This window comes from Etheostoma cragini, chromosome 12 (assembly GCF_013103735.1).
Source record: "Etheostoma cragini isolate CJK2018 chromosome 12, CSU_Ecrag_1.0, whole genome shotgun sequence".
In the NCBI taxonomy this organism is placed as follows: Eukaryota; Metazoa; Chordata; class Actinopteri; order Perciformes; family Percidae; genus Etheostoma; species Etheostoma cragini.
The window spans coordinates 20,756,967-20,775,002 of NC_048418.1; the positions used below are offsets into that span (position 1 = coordinate 20,756,967).

Below are 18,036 nucleotides of genomic sequence, written 5' to 3' on the forward strand. Positions count from 1 at the left end.
ATGGGCCGAGGCGAGCCGAGGCGGGCCGAGGCGAGCCGAGGCAAGCTGTTACCAGCAGTGGAAAAACGCCATAACAGATGGGTCTCCTGAGGTGCAGTCATTGGTGTAGAGGGAGAAAAGCAGTGGGGAGAACACACACCCCTGGGGGGCGCCAGTGCTAATAGTCGTGTGCTGGATGTAATGTTCCCCAGCCTCACCTGCTGCTTCCTGTCAGTCAGAAAGTTTGTGACCCACTGACATGTGGAGGCTGGCACAGTGAGCTGGGAGAGTTTGTTGCTGAGGATGTCCGGGATGATGGTGTTGAACGCCGAGCTGAAGTCCACAAACAGGATCTTTGCATAAGCCCCTGGGGAGTCGAGGTGTTGCAGGATGTAATGCAGTCCCAAGTTGACTGCATCATCCACCGACCCTTTAGCCCTGTATTCAAACTGCAGGGCGTCCAGCAAGGGGAATGGGATGTCCTTCAGGTGGGCCAACACCAGTCTTTCAAAGGACTTCATGACTACAGATGTCAGGGCGACAGGCCTGTAGTCATTTAGTCCAGAGATGGAGGTTTTTTTGGGAACTGGGATGATTGTTGAGCGCTTGAAGCAGGAGGGAACGTCAGATAGCTCCAGAGATCTGTTGAAGATCTGAGTGAAGATGGGGGCCAGCTGGACTGCACAGATTTTCAGGCAGGATGGTGACACACCGTCTGGGCCAGGAGCCTTTCTGGTCTTCTGCCTCTGGAAGAGCTGGCGCACATCCACTTCACAGATCGTGAGTGCAGGTGAGGGGTCAGAGGGGGGTAGTTGACAGTGTACAGGTGGGCGGAGGTGACCGATTGAAATGTAAGTAGGTGAGTTTGTGTGGGGGAGGGGTGTGACTGTGGTCTTTTCAAACCTACAGTAGAAGCTGTTCAGCTAGTCAGCCAGTCGTTGAGAACCAGCAGTGTTGGGGGATGGTCTCCTGTAGTTAGTGAGAGTCTCCAGGCCTCTCCACACTGACCGAGGATCGTTGTTTGAAAAGCTGTTTTCCAGCTTTTTAGCATAGCTCCTCTTAGCTGCTTTGATCTCTTTGGTCAGTGTGTTCCTGGCCTGGTTATACAGGACTCTGTCCCCACTTCTGAAGGCCTCCTCTTTTGACTGGCGGAGCTGCCTGAGTCTTGCTGTGAACCAGGGTTTTTGGTTGTTGTATGTGCAGAAGGTTTTTGTCGGCACACACATGTCCCCACAAAAGCTGATGTAAGATGTCACAGTGTCAGTTAGTTGGTCCAGATCAGTGGCTGCACAAAAGCTGATGTAAGATGTCACAGTGTCAGTTAGTTGGTCCAGATCATTGGCTGCAGCCTCAAAAACACTCCAATCAGTAGAGTCAAAGCAGGCCTGTAAATCCAGCTTTGACGCGTTGGTCCATCTTTTCACCCTCTTTACAACAGTTTTAACAGATTTTAGTTTTTGCCTGTATGTCGGAAACAAGATGAACCAGACAGTGATCAGAGAGTCCCAAGGCTGCACGTGGGACAGAGGGATAGGAGTCCTTTAATGTAGTATAGCAGTGGTCCAGTATATTAGTGTCCCTGGTGGGACACTTAATATGCTGCCTATACTTTGGGAGTTTGTGGCTGAGGTTTGCTTGGTTGAAGTCCCCAAGAAGAATGAGCAGGGAATCAGGATGTTTTTTTCTCCACGTTAGTAATCTGGTCGGCCAGGTGCAGTAACGCCTCACTAACACAGGCCTGAGGTGGGATGTAAACGGCGACCAGAATGAACGAGGAGAACTCCCGCGGTGAATAAAATGGTTTGCAGTTTATGAAAAGTGACTCTAAGTGGGGGCTGCATGATTTTTCCAGAACTGTGACATCTGTACAACAACCTTCGTTTATATAGAGTCCGCCTCCCTTTGTTTTCCCCGCGAGCTCCAGAACGCGATCCGCCCGGTAAAGTTTGATTCCCGGGAGGAGAAGTTTGCAGTGTTTTTTAATATATGCTTTTGTAAGTGGTGATATTGGTGACATTGGTATATATATATATATACTGTATATAGTCAATGGACTGATGATTTTTGGGATCATTTATTTTGTTATGAACTGATGCCTTTGCCCATTGTCTTAACGACTTTGGAGAAAACAGGTAATGGAAGAAAGTTTTCTCCCTCATGAGAAATGGAAAACTCCTATTGCCCCCCTTTCCCCCACACTAATATGACTTTTGCAAAGCAATATGTCAGTCTGTCAAAGCCCTTCATTCGCAGGTGATCACAGCCCAGACTGCTCCTGCTGACAGTGACCTTCAGCCTGATGACTTTGTCGGTCCAAGGAATCCAGGTCCAGGTTGGACAGGTTCATTCCAAGTACTGCTGAGCACAAACACTGCAGTGGAGTGTAAAGGACGCCCCACATGGATCCATGTTCATACTGCATAAGATCAACAGCCCAGAGTGCTAAAAGGAACCCAGGCTAATGTGACCGGACGCCAACAGAGAACTCCAACATCACTGCTGCTGACTTCTGTGACCAGATTATTGCTGCGGTGGTTTCTTGAGACTGCCAACATAAAACCAAAGGACCAGAATCCCCTACCTAACCTTTAAACAACCACACACTAGAAAAGAGCTAAGGATTTTCTTAGAAGCGCTACAACAAACCTAGCCAGTCTATCATGATGTTTCAGAAACAGGAAGCATTGTGAATGCCATCCTGTTTCAGAAAAAGGAGGAAAATACTGAAGTATCACAGATCCAGATTGAACAATACTCTAAACACAAACACACATAATACAACCATGGACTCTCATCATTTGTTTTTTACAACTTTTTTTGCTAATGTTTATATTTTTGTACATTTTTATGTTGACTGATGACTATTTTCAGTGACATCATAGTGATTTCACACGGATGGATTGTTGAGTTTAAAAAAAGTCAAAACAAACGATGTTTTGATGTTTTTTCACAATGTACTTGGCAGCTTATGGTTATTTATTTACTTATTTAGTTACTTATGGTCTGACGGGTTTTAGCTGTGTATGGAACATCTTGGTTGAATACCATTGCTGACATGACTCACGGGTTACAATTAGGGTTTAATAGTTTTCCTGAAAATTAGATGAATCAGATCCCGGGAAAAGACGACCCGGAAATAGCTTTATTTATTTATTTAGCCCAAGTAATGTATTGATATCATTCAAATATCTGTTCCTAAATTCCAAACTGACATTTTTTATATTATTTGTACTATTATTTGGGAAAAAGAACACAGTTTATGTCCATCATCAACAAAGTCTTGGCGATCAATTTTTCTGTGGGATCAATAATCTGCGTGCGTGATGTCTGCTGGAGTGCTGATTATGAAGTGCCAGGTGGAATATCTGGGACTTGTCTTCTGAAAATCTTGGTAACCCGTATAATACCAGTTTTTTACAGATCTCTATACAATACAAACTAATCTAATGTGCTGAAGTAAACCATGGAATGATTCCTAAGCAAAATCCATTCTGTGGTTGTTTGCAGCTGCAAATGAGAATGATCACTCAAAGATATCCAAAATATTTCTTTATTAGGGCAGAGACGGCATATTTCTCTTACACATACAAGTTCCACTTAATGAAAGAAAACGACCTACAGACATGTACAACTGTGTGCTGCAAAAAAGACAGAACCATAGGCCCATGGGAAAGGGACTTGAAAAAATAAATAAATGCCTAAACACTGCAACAATATCAGCGTTGGATTGAACTCGTGACAACTTAGACCAGGCCTCCATATTTCTTTTAGTTTACTAAATCCTTCCCTTTCTTTTTCTTCTGGAAGTGTACTTTTAAAAAGCAGAGAGCGTTGATAGACAACCAGTTTAATCCTTTACTAGTTGAAGAGACCTGCTGTAATATACTTCAAACCATAATTCTGCATTCTCTGCTTCATTTGAAAGTCTGCTCTCGAAGCATTTTTAGTTTCTTTTATGGAACTTGGGGCAACTGTCTGACTGTAACTGACCTATAATGGTCTATTTCTTTTATCTTTTTGTATTCTGAATTGTTTGATCAACATTTTTGTTATTCTCTTTCATTTCTCCACCTTATGTAAAGCATGCCTGCCTCTGTTTCTGTGTCCATACAAATAAACCTCATCTTTTTATATCTCAAAAGTGAGTGAAAATATGTTTTTTGAGGATTTTTCCATTTTTGGAATAGAATATCTTTAGAAGTCTTTATTTGACTTTATTGGTAAACATGTTTTGTGATTTTATATTAAAGTCTTACATTTGCGTAAACCAAAACATCACAGATTATATTTAAGTAGCTGCAACCCAACTACAATTAAAGCTGCAAGCAGCGTTGGACGGGCCCTTGAACCCCCTCCCACGCCGGGGTCACTGACGGATGCCGTGCATTTGCGTAGACTTTTTGCTGTAAATGGTCACCAATGAAAACGGAACTCTCTACTGAGTTCAATGATATCTCACACAAGACTCAACATCATACAGTTCTTTAGTCGTGGAAGGGGGCGTGGCTAAATAAAAGAGAGGCAAACCAAACCATGACCAATTAAAAATTGTCCGGTGCAATTGTACCAGACTTAATGCGATCGCCAATTTTGGTGAGTTTTTGATTATTTTAAGCCCCCAAAAAGGCGATTACTTTGCCACAAGAAAGAAAGAAAGAAGAATTCCTTCAGTTTAGACAGGGCCTTCGGTGCCGTCTGTGCTTGGGCCCTAATAAACTTGAGAATCAAGTAAGCTTTAACACAGGTGCTTTGTTAGGTCAAATCATGCTCAGCATAACAAAATGGCTGGGTTTTCCAGGTTATACAATTTCCATGTATTCAGCCAGGTGAAGGCCACGCCCCCTGTTTGCTGACTTAAAGGATTCCCGCAGGGATCATAAACACACACCGGACCACAACCCACTGAACAAAGGAACTTTTCTGCAAATCAACATTTGACTTTTACAGTTCAAGTAAGTTTCTAAGGAAAACTTCATTTGGATTGTTGATTATTCATTTTCATTATTTTATAGTTTAATAAGTTTAATTTAGGTTAATTGCAAGAATTATAAGTAATAGTATGCATTATTGCTGAAAGATCAAAATCTATCTATCGACTTTTGTAATGTGATTTTTTAAGAGAATTCACTTTTAAAAGTTATCTATCAGCATTATATCAAATTTGTGATAGAGCTGGTTTTCTTTCCTTTTTTCTTCATTCGTTTATTCATAATATATATTGTAATCTATTAATACAGATTCTGTTTTTATATATTTTCACCGAACCAAATGTGTTTTCTCAGAATTACAATACTTTATTATAATTGTGCTTAAATTAATAATTAGTTTGTATAAAGTTTATATAAATTCTAACTTCAGAGATGTTATCAGGTCTGACAGTTTTATTATCTCTAGAAGTCATTAAGATTTCCAAAATATCCAAATTCCAAATGAATTTCAAATTACTAAACTGCAAGTCTGCGGTTGAGAAAGACTCTCAGATCCAACCCATAATATTAACTCTCTATGTCTTGTTGATTTACTGTCTTTGTAAGGAATGGAACGAGGATGGATCCTGTTGGTTGCTGCAGTGGGGGTTTACGTGGCCTCGGGTGTCCAAGGAATTCCTAACTTGTCATTTTCCAATAATACACAGGTTGGATTTCTTTCACTTTAATCCTCTCAGTGTACTGTAAACCACCCCAATACCTGATCAACCTTTACTTCGCAGTACTCAGATATCTATGACATTTAAAAAAAAACACCATTCCAAATTTGAGTTGTAGAATTAACAAAATAGACTGAAAAGTTGCTTTTAGAAGCTTGCATTTGTAGCGAGAACCCCTCACTAGCTATCTTAAATTCCTTCTATTTAATATACTGTATAAGTTAAACATTTGGGGCAAAAAATGTAAAAGTGAACCTATACAAAGGTTAATGTTGGGGTCAACTCTGTTTATAATATTTACAATAATATTAACTATGAGGGGACCGTTTAACTCAGCACAGTTGTCATAGGACTCAGTCATCCTGCCAATTGGAGCAGCCATTGATGACCATTTACACTATGCCCTGGATTTATACAGATCAAAACAAATAAAATGCAGAAATCAGCTAAAAGTCCCGAATGATTTTAATTACCTCTCACTGCCCAAAGGTCAAACAGTGTAGGGAATATCTCTCAGATATCAGATACATATGTACACTAATGTATCTCACATATCAGCTTTACAGGCAAATCAGTCCATTGTAAGAACAATTTAGGCCCTAATTTTTGTTTGTGTGTGTGTGTGTGTGTGTGTGTGTGTGTGTGTGTGTGTGTGTGTGTGTCTACCAGGTGAACATCTCTCAAAATGGTTGTGGAGTCAGCAAACTGTGTGTGCAGACACCAGCCAACTGTGATCCAGCTGGAAACACCAGCTGTTTGTTTGCATCTGTGATCTCTAGCACCCAAGTAGCACCCAACGGCTCTGCAATGTCCTTCCAACTCAGGGGAGAGTCCGTGGGATACATCGCACTGGGACTCACTGTGAATGCTTCACAGGTAATGCATCAAAAAGTCTTTTTTGCTAAGTTGAACAAATAGTCTACCTGTATCTCATCTCCCTTTAAAAGCAGGTAGTTATTTGACAAATGTGACTTTGTACAAACAGATCTCCACAGTGTACTTACACAGGGACACATGTAAATGTAAAAACCCTTCAACAGGAATGTTTCTCTAACAGCCAATTCAGTGTGACAGGTTATTGATACATAACCTGAGTTTCCAGTATGATGTAGATACAAGGCAAATATCATAATACAGTATCCGTGTTTATGTAAATCATGTCAAAAGTCCCACCAAAAGCAAACAGACTTGCTTCTTTGTTTATACAGTGGGGAAAATAAGTATTTTAACATCCTGCTATTTTGCAAGTTCTCCCACTTAGAAATCATGGAGGGGTCTGAAGTTGTCATCGTAGGTGCATGTCCACTGTGAGGGACGTAATCTAAAAAAAATAATTCAGAAATCACAATGTATGATTTTTAAACTATTTATCTGTATGATACAGCTGCAAATAAGTATTTGAACACCTGTCTATCAGCTAGAATTCTGACCCTTAAAGACCTGTTAGTCTGCCTTCAAAATGTCCACCATAGACAGTTAAAGAAGTGGCGCCAAAATGAATGGCAGTCAATGGGATGCTAACTGCAGGTGAGTGGGGCTTTGTAGCTTTAAAATGGCGCCAAGCGTGCTACGCTTAGAGAGGAGAGGCTTACCCCCTTGGGAAGGACCAGAGTTACCAAAGAAGGATCCTTTACTTTGGGAAACGTCTTTTGATCTGCGCTCGATTGCTCCTCCTTCATCCTTCAAGTTCATGTCTGTCACAGTAACTTAAAATTTGAATTTTGAGACCTGAATGTAAAGATATGTAGGGAGTTGAATTTTCATTGATGATCATATTTTATTGGATTTTTGTTCCAACCAAATAAATTCAATTTCAAACTATACAATTCAAATTCCGTTTTTCAATGCAATTATTCAAGTTTAGAAATTGAAATTCAAATATTCATGATTCCAATTCAGTTGCGGTTGGCACGTATTTCAGCCTATACATATTGTGCAATGACTTTCCAGCAGGTATGTGTCTAGCAGATATCATCACTTCATTGGCTTATTTCCAGCCTTCACCAAAACACTGAATGACTGTTGGAATGTGTCTTGAAAGACAGTGACGCATCTGAATGTGTCACTGTCTTCACTTCTAGACATGCACTTCAAGTCATCTCATCCTAACCCCTATTTCTTTCATCAGGGTACCACCATGCTTTTCATCTGTGCTCAAAACAGCTCCAACAATGGGAGCTTCTTCTTCCAGACGATGGATCAGAACAACACCAACGGGGTTCTCACTCCAGCTGATAGGGTGAGGCCTCAAATTTACTGTCATATAGAGGGATGTTGGCATAAGAAAATTATATTTTTTATTTTATATTTATTAAGGAAATTGTTATTTGGAATTGGTTATATGGGAGAATGGATGGACAGAAAATATAATACATTCACTTAAAGGCACTTTAAGATGATTAAAGCACAATTTTTGTTTTACTTGTGATTAAAAGAAATCCAAATATTCCGATACAAATAACTGCAGTTTCATGATTGCACCTATTGATCAAATACTTAACAAACCACTGGACCATATCTGACCAACATAACACATTTTCCAACTCAAATTGGGCAACAAAAAGTGTTAATTATTGTTTTTTTTGGTAATATATTTGCTTTGCTAAACTTCGCTGTATTTTCTTCCTTTTTTACATTACCATATCTTACTTTGTGTCACATTATGTGTCATACTTTTTAGATAACAAGAGAAATCCGTGGCATCGTAAACAGAAATGTGATCACGTGTGAGTTCGGCGTCCAGAACGTGAACGCCTTCAGCACCATCGTCCTCGGGACTGGGAATATTACTATTAGTAAGAGGACACATAATAACACACACAGCAATATTGTAGGCTATTACTTAAAGTATTTACTTATTGTACAAACAGAAACAGTGTTAAGAGAGGACAAGTTGATCATAAATAAATAAAAATAACTTTATTCTGTCTTGCCATGCCAATACACATTTGTGACACCAAATTACTGGTATAAATGCCACAACAGTTATTGTTTTCAACCTGTTGGCAAAAATTGAAAATAAGTCACAGAGTTTTAAGCTTAGCAACTTTCTCCTCCAGAGATCTGAGAAGATTTGATGCGTCCTCTTTCAAACTGGCACTGATTGACATAACATTTCAACTGTAAATTTTTTTTCTATATTGTGAGCTGATGTTAAGGACATGTCTGACCTCCCACTGTCCCCTTCATGTCCCCTTCATTCAGATGGTCTCAGCCCCTTCTACATCTCCCTGAACAGCGGCCTTCTGAACCTCGCAAACCCAGCCAGCAACGTCCCCACCACAGCACCACCAGTGGTCAACACAACAGTGGTCAACACAACAGTGGTCAGCCCAACATTGGTTAACTCAACAATGGTCAAAACAACAATGGTCAACACAACAATGGCCAACACAACAGTGGTCAACACAACAGTGGTCAAACCAACAACGGCCAGCAGCAGTGGAGCTGTCCAACCTTACGGTAAACACTGCTGTTACAGATTTGCTAATTTAACACATTGGAGGGCAATCCCTATGGAGGATATATTTATTCATAATTGAAATTGAAAGTCCAATGACAAAACAAAGCAAGATGAAATTAAAAATATTTTTTTACTACGCTACTAGGAAAAATCATGCCATATTTGAATTTAAATAAAGAAACTGAAAAAAGTTGAAAGTAAAAGGTCAAATTTTAAAGCATTAAATATAAATGCTTAAACTTAAATCTTATCTTCTAAGTTTAAAATCTTTGGAAAAATCGCAATGGAAATAAGAAAAGAGAAACATCAAATATGAAACTCAAAATGTGAAATAAAAAAGCTTAAATGGAAATACTTAAATTAAAATCTCAAAGAAAAAAAATAAAATTATTTTAGCTAAATTTGTTTCTTTATTATATTCGCGAACATAAATGATGTGCTACCAGTTTGGAGCTCTCCTTGTCCCGCTCCGAGCTCCGATCAGATCAGGTGGAGGTCGGCAGCACAGCTTTCTAGCAATGTTTCCACGCTGGTCGAGCACCACTGATGACGGTCCGTCTGCGGCTGCAGGACCTGGAGCTCACCGCCAGTGTTTCAGTTTGACTGTTAAAAAGTGTTTAGATAATTAAAAGGTATTTAATTAGAAGTGGGCTGGCTGCTAGTTAGCTAACGCTAGCTCCGCGCTCAACTAATGCAGCGCATCTACTGTATGCTGATGACAATGGTGTAATGATTCAGATGGACTCCCAAGACAAGACGGTGCTCACTCAACTGGCCAATAGAAACGTGGCCCCGCCCATGCAATTATTTTCACAGTGAGAGCGAAATCCTCGAGAGTTAAGACTTAGGTTTTGAGAGCGAGAAGAAAACGTTTTCACACTGATAGCAAAAAACCTATATTAAAGAATTTAATAAAGTATTTTGAGAGAGATTTTGTTCTCAAATACTATTATTTTTTGCTATTTGCATGAAAAATCTTTCTCGCAAATATTTTTTTCTCTCATAAAATGCTTTTTTGCTATCAGTGTCACAACTTTTTCTCTCAAACATTTTATTTTCCCGCAAAGAAAGAAACAAATCTAGCTCCAAAAAGAGCTCCTTTTCCGTTTCGATATAACATTTGCTTTTCTATTCAGATTTGACGGATGTCAAAAATGTATTTAAATGAGGAAGCGTGGCCCAAAAGTGGGAGGGGCTGAAACGAAAGGGGTGCAGGTACCTTCTATGAAGTAATTTTGTTGCCAACAAGCCGTTACCCGCTCTTAGCATTCCATTAGCCGTTAGCATTGCCGTTAGCCATTCATTTTAACGTCACTTTGACAGAGAATAACTTTACATGTGAAGTGTTTAAAAACTCTATTTGTCCATTCAAATAGAATAGAAGATAAATAGAAGAGGAATTACCAAACAGTACAGAAGAAGCTTACAGGCAGTTTTGACTTACGTTAGCTGTTTAGGTTTAATTACTAATGTTAACTAGCATTTTAATTAGCAGTAATTAGCCTGTGCCTATGTTATCTCCTAACATATACCTACGCTCTCCGTCTCTGCTGATTGAGAATCATTGAGATTTCTCTTGGCACAGCTACCAGAAGACTTAAAACTTTCAGACTTTCAGGCTCACGTCACATCTACGTCATCAAGCTCAGTTGGAGGCTGGCCAGTAACGCTCAGCCATGACCAGAAAACTGCTTCTAATAGACTTTACTGCTCCCAAAGGCAAGTCTATGGCATTTCTTGTCTGCCCAGAGACTTTGGCCAACCCATGAAAGGGCGCATCATGGCTTTCAAACGAGCAAAGTGGTCAAGGCCACACCCCCAGCCTCCACCTTGCCACCTTTTAAAAGGCCCTTAAATGTATAAACTCAAAAAAAAACATAAGACCACAAACAAATTAACCACAGCTATTCTGAAATTCCAAACCACAGTCTGATGCCTGTTGCCAGTAATCTTTCCCTCCAAACCCATTTCTTTTCTCAGTGTCCCGTATCACAACTACAATGTACAGGTGCATGAACAGCAATTAATTACATAGGATTACAATAATACAGTACCAATACAATATTGAATGCCTACAACATGAAAACATGATTTAGGAAACTTCTGCTGGTTTTCAGCCCGAAAGTGGCAGCAATTTGATTAGCGTTAGCATAGCATGCTGGCAATTTTTTTTAAGATTCAATCAAGACCAAGGGTGCAAATATATATGTAAAAGACTGTGATCAGCACAAAACAAGACAGTGTTCATTTTAAAATCAAGTATTTAAGCTGAAAACACTTACACTTATGGAACTCTGGTAGATCTGGCAGCCACTGTTGCCAGTCACGCGGTGTATTCTGGGTACCCCTCGTTTTCAAGTAACCTTGGGATTTTGTTGCCCTTCCCCTTAGCCCTACCCTCGATCAAAAGGAGTTTGGGGATAGCCCTTACTCACTTGAACGCATAAAACTAAGGCGAAGGGGTAAGACAGAGAAATGAGATTCAGCCTAATTCTGCACCAAGGCTTAATTTTGGGAAAGAGACTTCAGACACAGTATTAGGGGACCACTAAGTTCTGTATAAAAGAGACTTCAGATACAGTATTAGGGGACCACTAAGGTCTATATAAAAGAGACTTCAGATATGGTATTAGGGGACGACTAAGGTCTATATAAAATGTAAATGTAAATGTGCTGTATTTATATAGCGCTTTTCCAGTCTTAACAACTGCTCAAAGCGCTTTTACATCTACAGGAAACATTCACCATTCACACACATTCATACACTGTGGCCGGGGCTGCCATACAAGGTGCCACCTGCTCATCTGATAAACATTCACACACATTCACACTCCGATGCGCAGCACCGGGGGCAACTCGGGGTTCAGTGTCTTGCCCAAGGACACTTCGACAATGAATGCAGGGGCGGGGATCGAACCACCAACCTTCCGATTGGCAGGCAACCGCTCTACCACTGAGCCACAGCCGCCCCTAAAAGAGACTTCAGATACAGTATTAGGGGACCACTAAGGTCTATATAAAAGAGACTTCAGATACGGTATTAGGGGACCACTAAGATCTATATAAAGAGACTTCAGATACGGTATTAGGGGACCACTAAGGTTTATATAAAAGAGACTTCAGATACAGTATTAGGGACCACTAAGGTCTATATAAAGAGACTTCAGATACAGTATTAGGGGACCACTAAGGTCTAGATAAAAGATACTTCAGACATAGCATTAGGGGACCACTAAGGCCTATATATAAGCATCCAAAAGCAGCATGTCATTTCAGTAATTTCTTATGTAGATTTGCAGACCGCAGGCTGATGGGAAGAGTAATCAATTAGATTAATCTTTACTGAAAAAAGTAACGCCGTTATTCCCATCACTGATCATAACCATAGTGAAACAAGTGCAAGTGATGAAAGAAAACGTCCTATGTGCTGTTAGCCTGTAAAGACAATTTATTTGTGTAATGTGTGCCCACACTTAAAAAAATACCACATTTAACCAACCTGACATATCAACGTCATGGGCAACTTTTCTCCAAGCAGCAGCCCTTCTGTTTATATTTCTACAGCCCTCAGATAAGAGGTAATGACATGAGAAGAAGGACAGTATCTCCGCCATTTTGTTTCTACTCACTTTTGACAATTTTAACAGTGTAGGACAACATCCAACATTATGGACCTTATTTTAAGAGCCTGTGGAGATCTTAAAACGTACCAAAGAGAAAAACTGAATTTGGTCACTGTGCTGATCCACCACGTAATTAATGAAAAAACAGGAGAGGAGGAAGAGCTATAATTACCCAACATTTGTATTAAACACTCTTTTGTCTCTTCCCCTGACAGCCATGCTGCTCCTGCTGAGTGTCCTCACACTACACGTCCTGCTGAGAGCCTGAAAGGAATATTGAGTTCCAGTTTGATACAATGAAGGCAAAGGAGTCGAGAACTGTCGAGTGTTGAGCATTAACGGAACTTATTTTAAAACGTATCTTATAAAGAATCTTTTGCACAATGTTTCTACCTGAGATGTAGCTGAGCTGAAACTCCAGCTGTTCATGTGGCATTTTGCAAAATGAAATATGGTTTTTGTGGCTTATTTGCTTAATTTTTCTGTTTAGGACTATAGAAAACATCTTTGTAATTCCTCTTGGCACTTGGGTTAACTTTTCTACAGAAAAAAGAAATCTTAAAATCTGGTATAACAAGCAGTTTCAGCAAATGCATATTTACTGTACACTTTGGTCTGATGAGTTTTAGCTGTTTACATAACATGTTGGCAGTATACAGAAAAACAGTCAGCGTCCTTCACAGGAAACCCAGCCCCACAGTGTGGTTATTATGATTGACATTTTAAATTATCTTTGACTGTGAATGGACAGCAAAAAAGCTCCACCTGTCTTAAAATAATAAAGTTGAAACTATAAATTCCTTGTTTGTAGCGTCATGTTTCCCTCTAATTGTCAAGTGAATTTTAAGTGAACTTTCAAAATGTCGCAAAAAAGAAAGAAAATACGAATTAGAGTAAATACACTAGCGTTGTTTTGTCACAACTTGACGTTACGCATGGTTGTAGATTGCAAACCAGCTTGCTAAATCAAAGAGTTTAGAAGCTAAGTTCACTAGCATGGACCACGCTACAACCATGTGTTAGTTAAAGATTTAATGAACATTATGAATGTGCAAATGAACATTATGAATATGCAAAATTTATGTGGATGTTGTCTGATGCCTGGTCTGGGAGGATGTGTGAGATACAGTGGTGAAAAAAAGTGTTTGCCCCCTTCCTCATTTCCTGTTCCTTTGCATGTTTGTCACACTTAAGTGTTTTGGAACATCAAACCAATTTAAACAATAGTCAAGGACAACACAAGTAAACACAAAATGCAATTTGTAAATGAAGGTGTTTATTACTAAAGGTAAAAAAAAATCCTAACCATCATGGCCCTGTGTGAAAAAGTGATTGTACTTCAAAATGCACATACAAATGTTTATGGAAACAGACAGCTTTTTCTCCACATGGTGAATTACACTTTCTGGCATAATAACCATAACCAACCATCTAGCTTAATATACAGTCTAAGGCTGCAAACAATTATTTTATCTCAATTAATATTATCTCACCTACTAAACTGATTGTCCAAAACCTAAAGACATTCGGATTTCTCCTACATAAGACGGATCTCATTGGGAAGCTTGTTTCGCTGCATTATTAGAACATGAAAGCATTGCAGATGGATGATGCAAGATGGTGATCTTTAAAAGATCACAGAATAACCAGAAATCAATCTGATTTCAGAGGAAAACCTTATGTGGATGCATATCTACCGTGGACTGTGGTCTGTAAACAATGGATGTTAGACAGTTTGGGTTGGGAGCTTACTGTTCACCTCTTTTCTCCAAAAATAAAATTGTATAATATGTACGTTGGATTGTTTAGGGACCACCAGAAATTCCACCGGATGTCCTACGCCTTCTGCTTTCTTTGTGTTGCCATTTTAAACTCCGGTGGATTTCTGAGGACTACGGTTAACTGCTTCTCAGATCTCTGCAGGGTAAATCCAGACAGACAGCTAGACTATCTGTCCAATCAGAGCTTTCTGTTGCACAACTAAAACTACTTTTGAATATTCCATAATAACAAGTTCCTTCCCGAGGCTATTTTGCAGCGGCACCGCCTATGATTGTGATTGGTTAAAGAAATGCAGATAAAACAGAGCCTTTTTTTCTCCCATCCACAGAATGCTGGGTGGACTAGCCAGACCCTCCCCCACAGCACTGTAGAGGAAGGTCTGTCCAAGCAAACTATAGGTCAGCTGACCACTGTGATATTAGCACATTATGAGATCTATAGATTTAGATATAGTTCTTATAACACAGAAAAGATGTCTGGGCTATAAAATAAAAAACACTGGTTTCCTGTTAAATTCTAATGCAGAAGGAAGTGCTCCTTTTGGTGGGCAAAACTTTTTTTAACTACACTTTATTCCTTTTTATTGTAACGGTTGTTTTTAAGGAAAACAAAAAAAAAAAAAACAGAAAAGCACTTTCCATTTTAATATTTTATTGCAATTTATTTCTTTACAGTTAAACTGAAACTGAGTAGTATAAAAAAAACGGACATTAACATACAGACACACAAGGTCAAACAAACTCACGAATGAGAGGAAATACAAACACAATGAACCTAAAAATGGTCTTTTGTAGCTGGGTGTCCGTCCTCATGTTAAGACATGTCCGCCGAGCTGTTGTCTCTGAGAACAATAAAAGTCCATGTTTCCGTGTCCTTGTGAAGATGAGTAACGACGCAGTACAAACCCAAACCTACAGCTAGTTATTCCTGGTACAGCAACACTGGACAACAGGTCAAAATAACAAACACAAATGGGCTTTTGGGACAACAATGTGTGTGTGTGTGCACCATGCGTGTGTGTGTTTATGTATCTACAACATGAGTTAAAACAGGAGTCCGAGTTCCTAATGGAAGCTGTGCGTATATTGCATGCGTGGCCGGTGCGGTCCATGCCTACAAGACCTCTTCGCCGTTGACACTGTCGCCATCGTCGTCACCTTCCACGTGTTCGCCTTCCTCCTCCTCCTCCTCCTCCTCATCGTCCATGTCGTCCTCCCTTTCTTGACTCTTCATCTGCGGGTGGAATGAGTGACAGATGATTTAGTGAAGAAGTGTTAGAAACGCCAAGGCCGTGTTAGGGCAGCACTGGGGCATAGCAAGAGCCTGAGAGTAAACTAGGGCTGCACAATGGGGAAAGCATGAGACAGCGTTGTTGAACATCACAATGACGATATTACTTGAGATAAATTAACAGATATTAAAGTGTACTCCGTTCTGCCTCTGCTTTCAGTAGCCTTAGGGTGAACACTTATGAAACTGTCAGGCACCAACATCACAGGCACAACATGGCAGGAGTAGGAAAAGACAATCCAGTAACGTATCGGCCAATAGTAAAACAACTATTGTCACAACTATTGTTGTGACAAAAAAGTCCCCCCCCAACACAAGGTTTTCGAGGATCCAGGAAGACCAACATACAGTGTAACTCAGGGGCGTCAGACATACCGTGTTACCCAGACAGTGTTGGAAGTAACGCATTACAAAAGTACCGCAATTACATATTACATATAAATATGTATTTGTTTTTGCTGTAAGGCAGTAATATGACGCATTAGTAAGTACATTTCTGTAATATTATACTCATTGCAAGCTGCAATGCATCATAACGCAAATTTTTGTGGCGTTCAGTTTTTTTATGAATTCAAAATTGCAAAACATTTCTTCACAGGACAAAAAGCTGCATGTGTTATTTCCGGTTTCTGTATTCGATGACAGATACATTTGCGAGATGGAAATTATTTTCAGAAGTTATTACGCTGCCTAACAAAGCCAGAGACGGTACGGACAACATCTGTGTCCCTTTATTATAACTAATTACTCTCAAATGACAGTAATTATTTCCTATTCCAAAAAGTATTTTCCCGGAACATTACCCCTCTCTCCTGGGTCTGTAACATTATTTATTAGAACGCTGTTGTAGCAGAAGCAACTCGCGTTTCCCAACATCAAGCTGACAAAAAAATACACTGTGGCAGATAAATGTTTGATCTTTCTGGAGTGGGTCACTAGTCTGGCCCACTTGAGATCAAATTAGGGGTATGTGGCCCATGAACTAAAATGAGGTTGACGCCCCTTGCGTAACCAATCAGAGAGCCAGAATAAGAGTTGTGCGTTGTGTGCTGCTCATGTAACAACGTTGTTGTGGAGGAAATAAACTACTTGTTTTGAGTAAAAATAAGCTGGATCAGCATCGTTCCAGCCACACATACCAGACACCACAACTCTGATATACTGAGAAATACAGAGAGCTTTCCCTGTGAGCATTGATGGGTGTGAATGTAACAGACGTTCATTTATATGTAAAGGTTTTGCAGTCTAGTATTCATTTTCAGTACTAAATGTTCTTATTTTAGGCCGTCCTACACACTGATACAAAGTATCTGCTATCAGAACGGCCAATGTATACAAGCCTGGCTTTTTGAGTAGTTGGTAAATCATTACATATATATTGCATTTAAAAAATGCCTATCACAATTTCCCAGAGCAGAGGAGACACATTAAAATGATTTGTTTTGTCATTTCATAATCATGAAACCTTGTGTTGGACGAAATGAAGCTTTGATGAAAAAAAAACACAAAGGCATGTGCACCTCTTCCTCTTCCTCCTCCAGCAGGTCTCCCTCGTCCTCTTCGTCCTCGTCCGAGTCGTTGATCACCTGGCTCTCCCTCTCTCTCTTTGACCCGTCATCCTTGTTGCTTGGGTGCGGAGGTGAAGTCACCTCGCCTGGCTCCGTTTTTACGCTCTTAGCTTCTGCCGGAAATTCAGAAGTTAGAGTCAGAGAAATCCAAGCTCTGTGCCACCCATCTGGTCAAATACTAGTGCATTTTTTGTGACTTTTTACAGAGAGAAGAATAGATTGATAGGAGTAGTGAGACACCGTGTCCTGCCTACCTGACTTCTTGCTGTGGTCCTTCTCCATGCGCTCCAGGCTATCCAGCAGGTCGTCCACCTTGCTTTTGATTTGGGTCAACTCCCGCTTGATGGCCTGCAGCTCGTCCACTTTCACTGCAGAGAAAACAAGTGTTAGAAAGACCTCCGGACGAGCAACTTAAGTCAAGTATGATGGAGACAAAGTGCTTGAAAACAGTAAAAATAAATCGTCTCCATTCCCGACTTAAATGGTGTGTTTGTGCGAAGGGCTGCGACCAATAGATCAAACTACGATGACAACTCATGTCATTTATATATATTGTCTGATCTAGCGTAGCTTCTAAATAGCTTAATACTAGCTTGTATCCTGTCAAAGTCAAATTGTTCGGGAGATGAAAATGTGCAATTTATCCTAGCAATATAACAAATATACTTTATGAAAAAAAAAAAA

At 39.9% G+C, this 18,036-nt stretch overlaps 2 protein-coding genes and 1 long non-coding RNA gene across 7 annotated transcripts in view; 2 read left to right on the plus strand and 1 right to left on the minus strand.

Moving 5' to 3' along the window:
• The window catches only part of LOC117953830, a 20,735-nt gene extending 7,033 nt beyond the window's left edge, over positions 1-13,702 (plus strand). Inside the window, exons 2-3 of one of the 2 annotated variants that reach the window (XR_004658693.1) lie at positions 858-861; positions 13,687-13,702. This is a non-coding gene — a long non-coding RNA (uncharacterized LOC117953830). Of the gene's footprint in view, positions 1-857; positions 862-1,513; positions 1,516-13,669 lie in introns of both variants that reach the window. The other variant, XR_004658694.1, reaches the window with a different exon arrangement.
• LOC117953821 (putative ferric-chelate reductase 1) lies at positions 4,818-13,518 on the plus strand. Its single transcript, XM_034887180.1, has 7 exons — positions 4,818-4,931; positions 5,514-5,614; positions 6,296-6,502; positions 7,755-7,865; positions 8,307-8,421; positions 8,831-9,088; positions 12,928-13,518. The coding sequence occupies exons 2-7, from the start codon at positions 5,516-5,518 to the stop codon at positions 12,978-12,980; spliced, it is 843 nt and encodes a 280-aa protein (XP_034743071.1). The 5' UTR covers positions 4,818-4,931; positions 5,514-5,515; the 3' UTR covers positions 12,981-13,518.
• A 1,426-nt stretch (positions 13,703-15,128) lies between the features above and the next one.
• Positions 15,129-18,036, minus strand: part of LOC117953819 (heterogeneous nuclear ribonucleoprotein C) — a 10,802-nt gene continuing 7,894 nt past the window's right edge. For 3 of the 4 annotated variants that reach the window (XM_034887177.1, XM_034887174.1, XM_034887178.1), the window contains 3 exons: positions 17,607-17,720; positions 17,305-17,465; positions 15,129-15,727 (listed from right to left, as the gene is read on the minus strand). In XM_034887177.1, coding sequence (XP_034743068.1) covers positions 15,608-15,727; positions 17,305-17,465; positions 17,607-17,720 — 395 coding nt within the window. In that variant the 3' untranslated portion in view covers positions 15,129-15,607. The remainder of the gene's footprint in view (positions 15,728-17,304; positions 17,466-17,606; positions 17,721-18,036) is intronic. The other variant, XM_034887175.1, reaches the window with a different exon arrangement.

Coding starts and splice junctions, on each gene's coding strand:
- LOC117953821 (XM_034887180.1), top strand. CDS start 5,516: ATGGAACGAGGATGGATCCTGTTGGTTGCTGCAGTGGGGGTTTACGTG. Junction 6,503..7,754: donor TCACTGTGAATGCTTCACAG/GTAATGCATCAA, acceptor TTCTTTCATCAG/GGTACCACCATGCTTTTCAT. Junction 8,422..8,830: donor GACTGGGAATATTACTATTA/GTAAGAGGACAC, acceptor CCCTTCATTCAG/ATGGTCTCAGCCCCTTCTAC.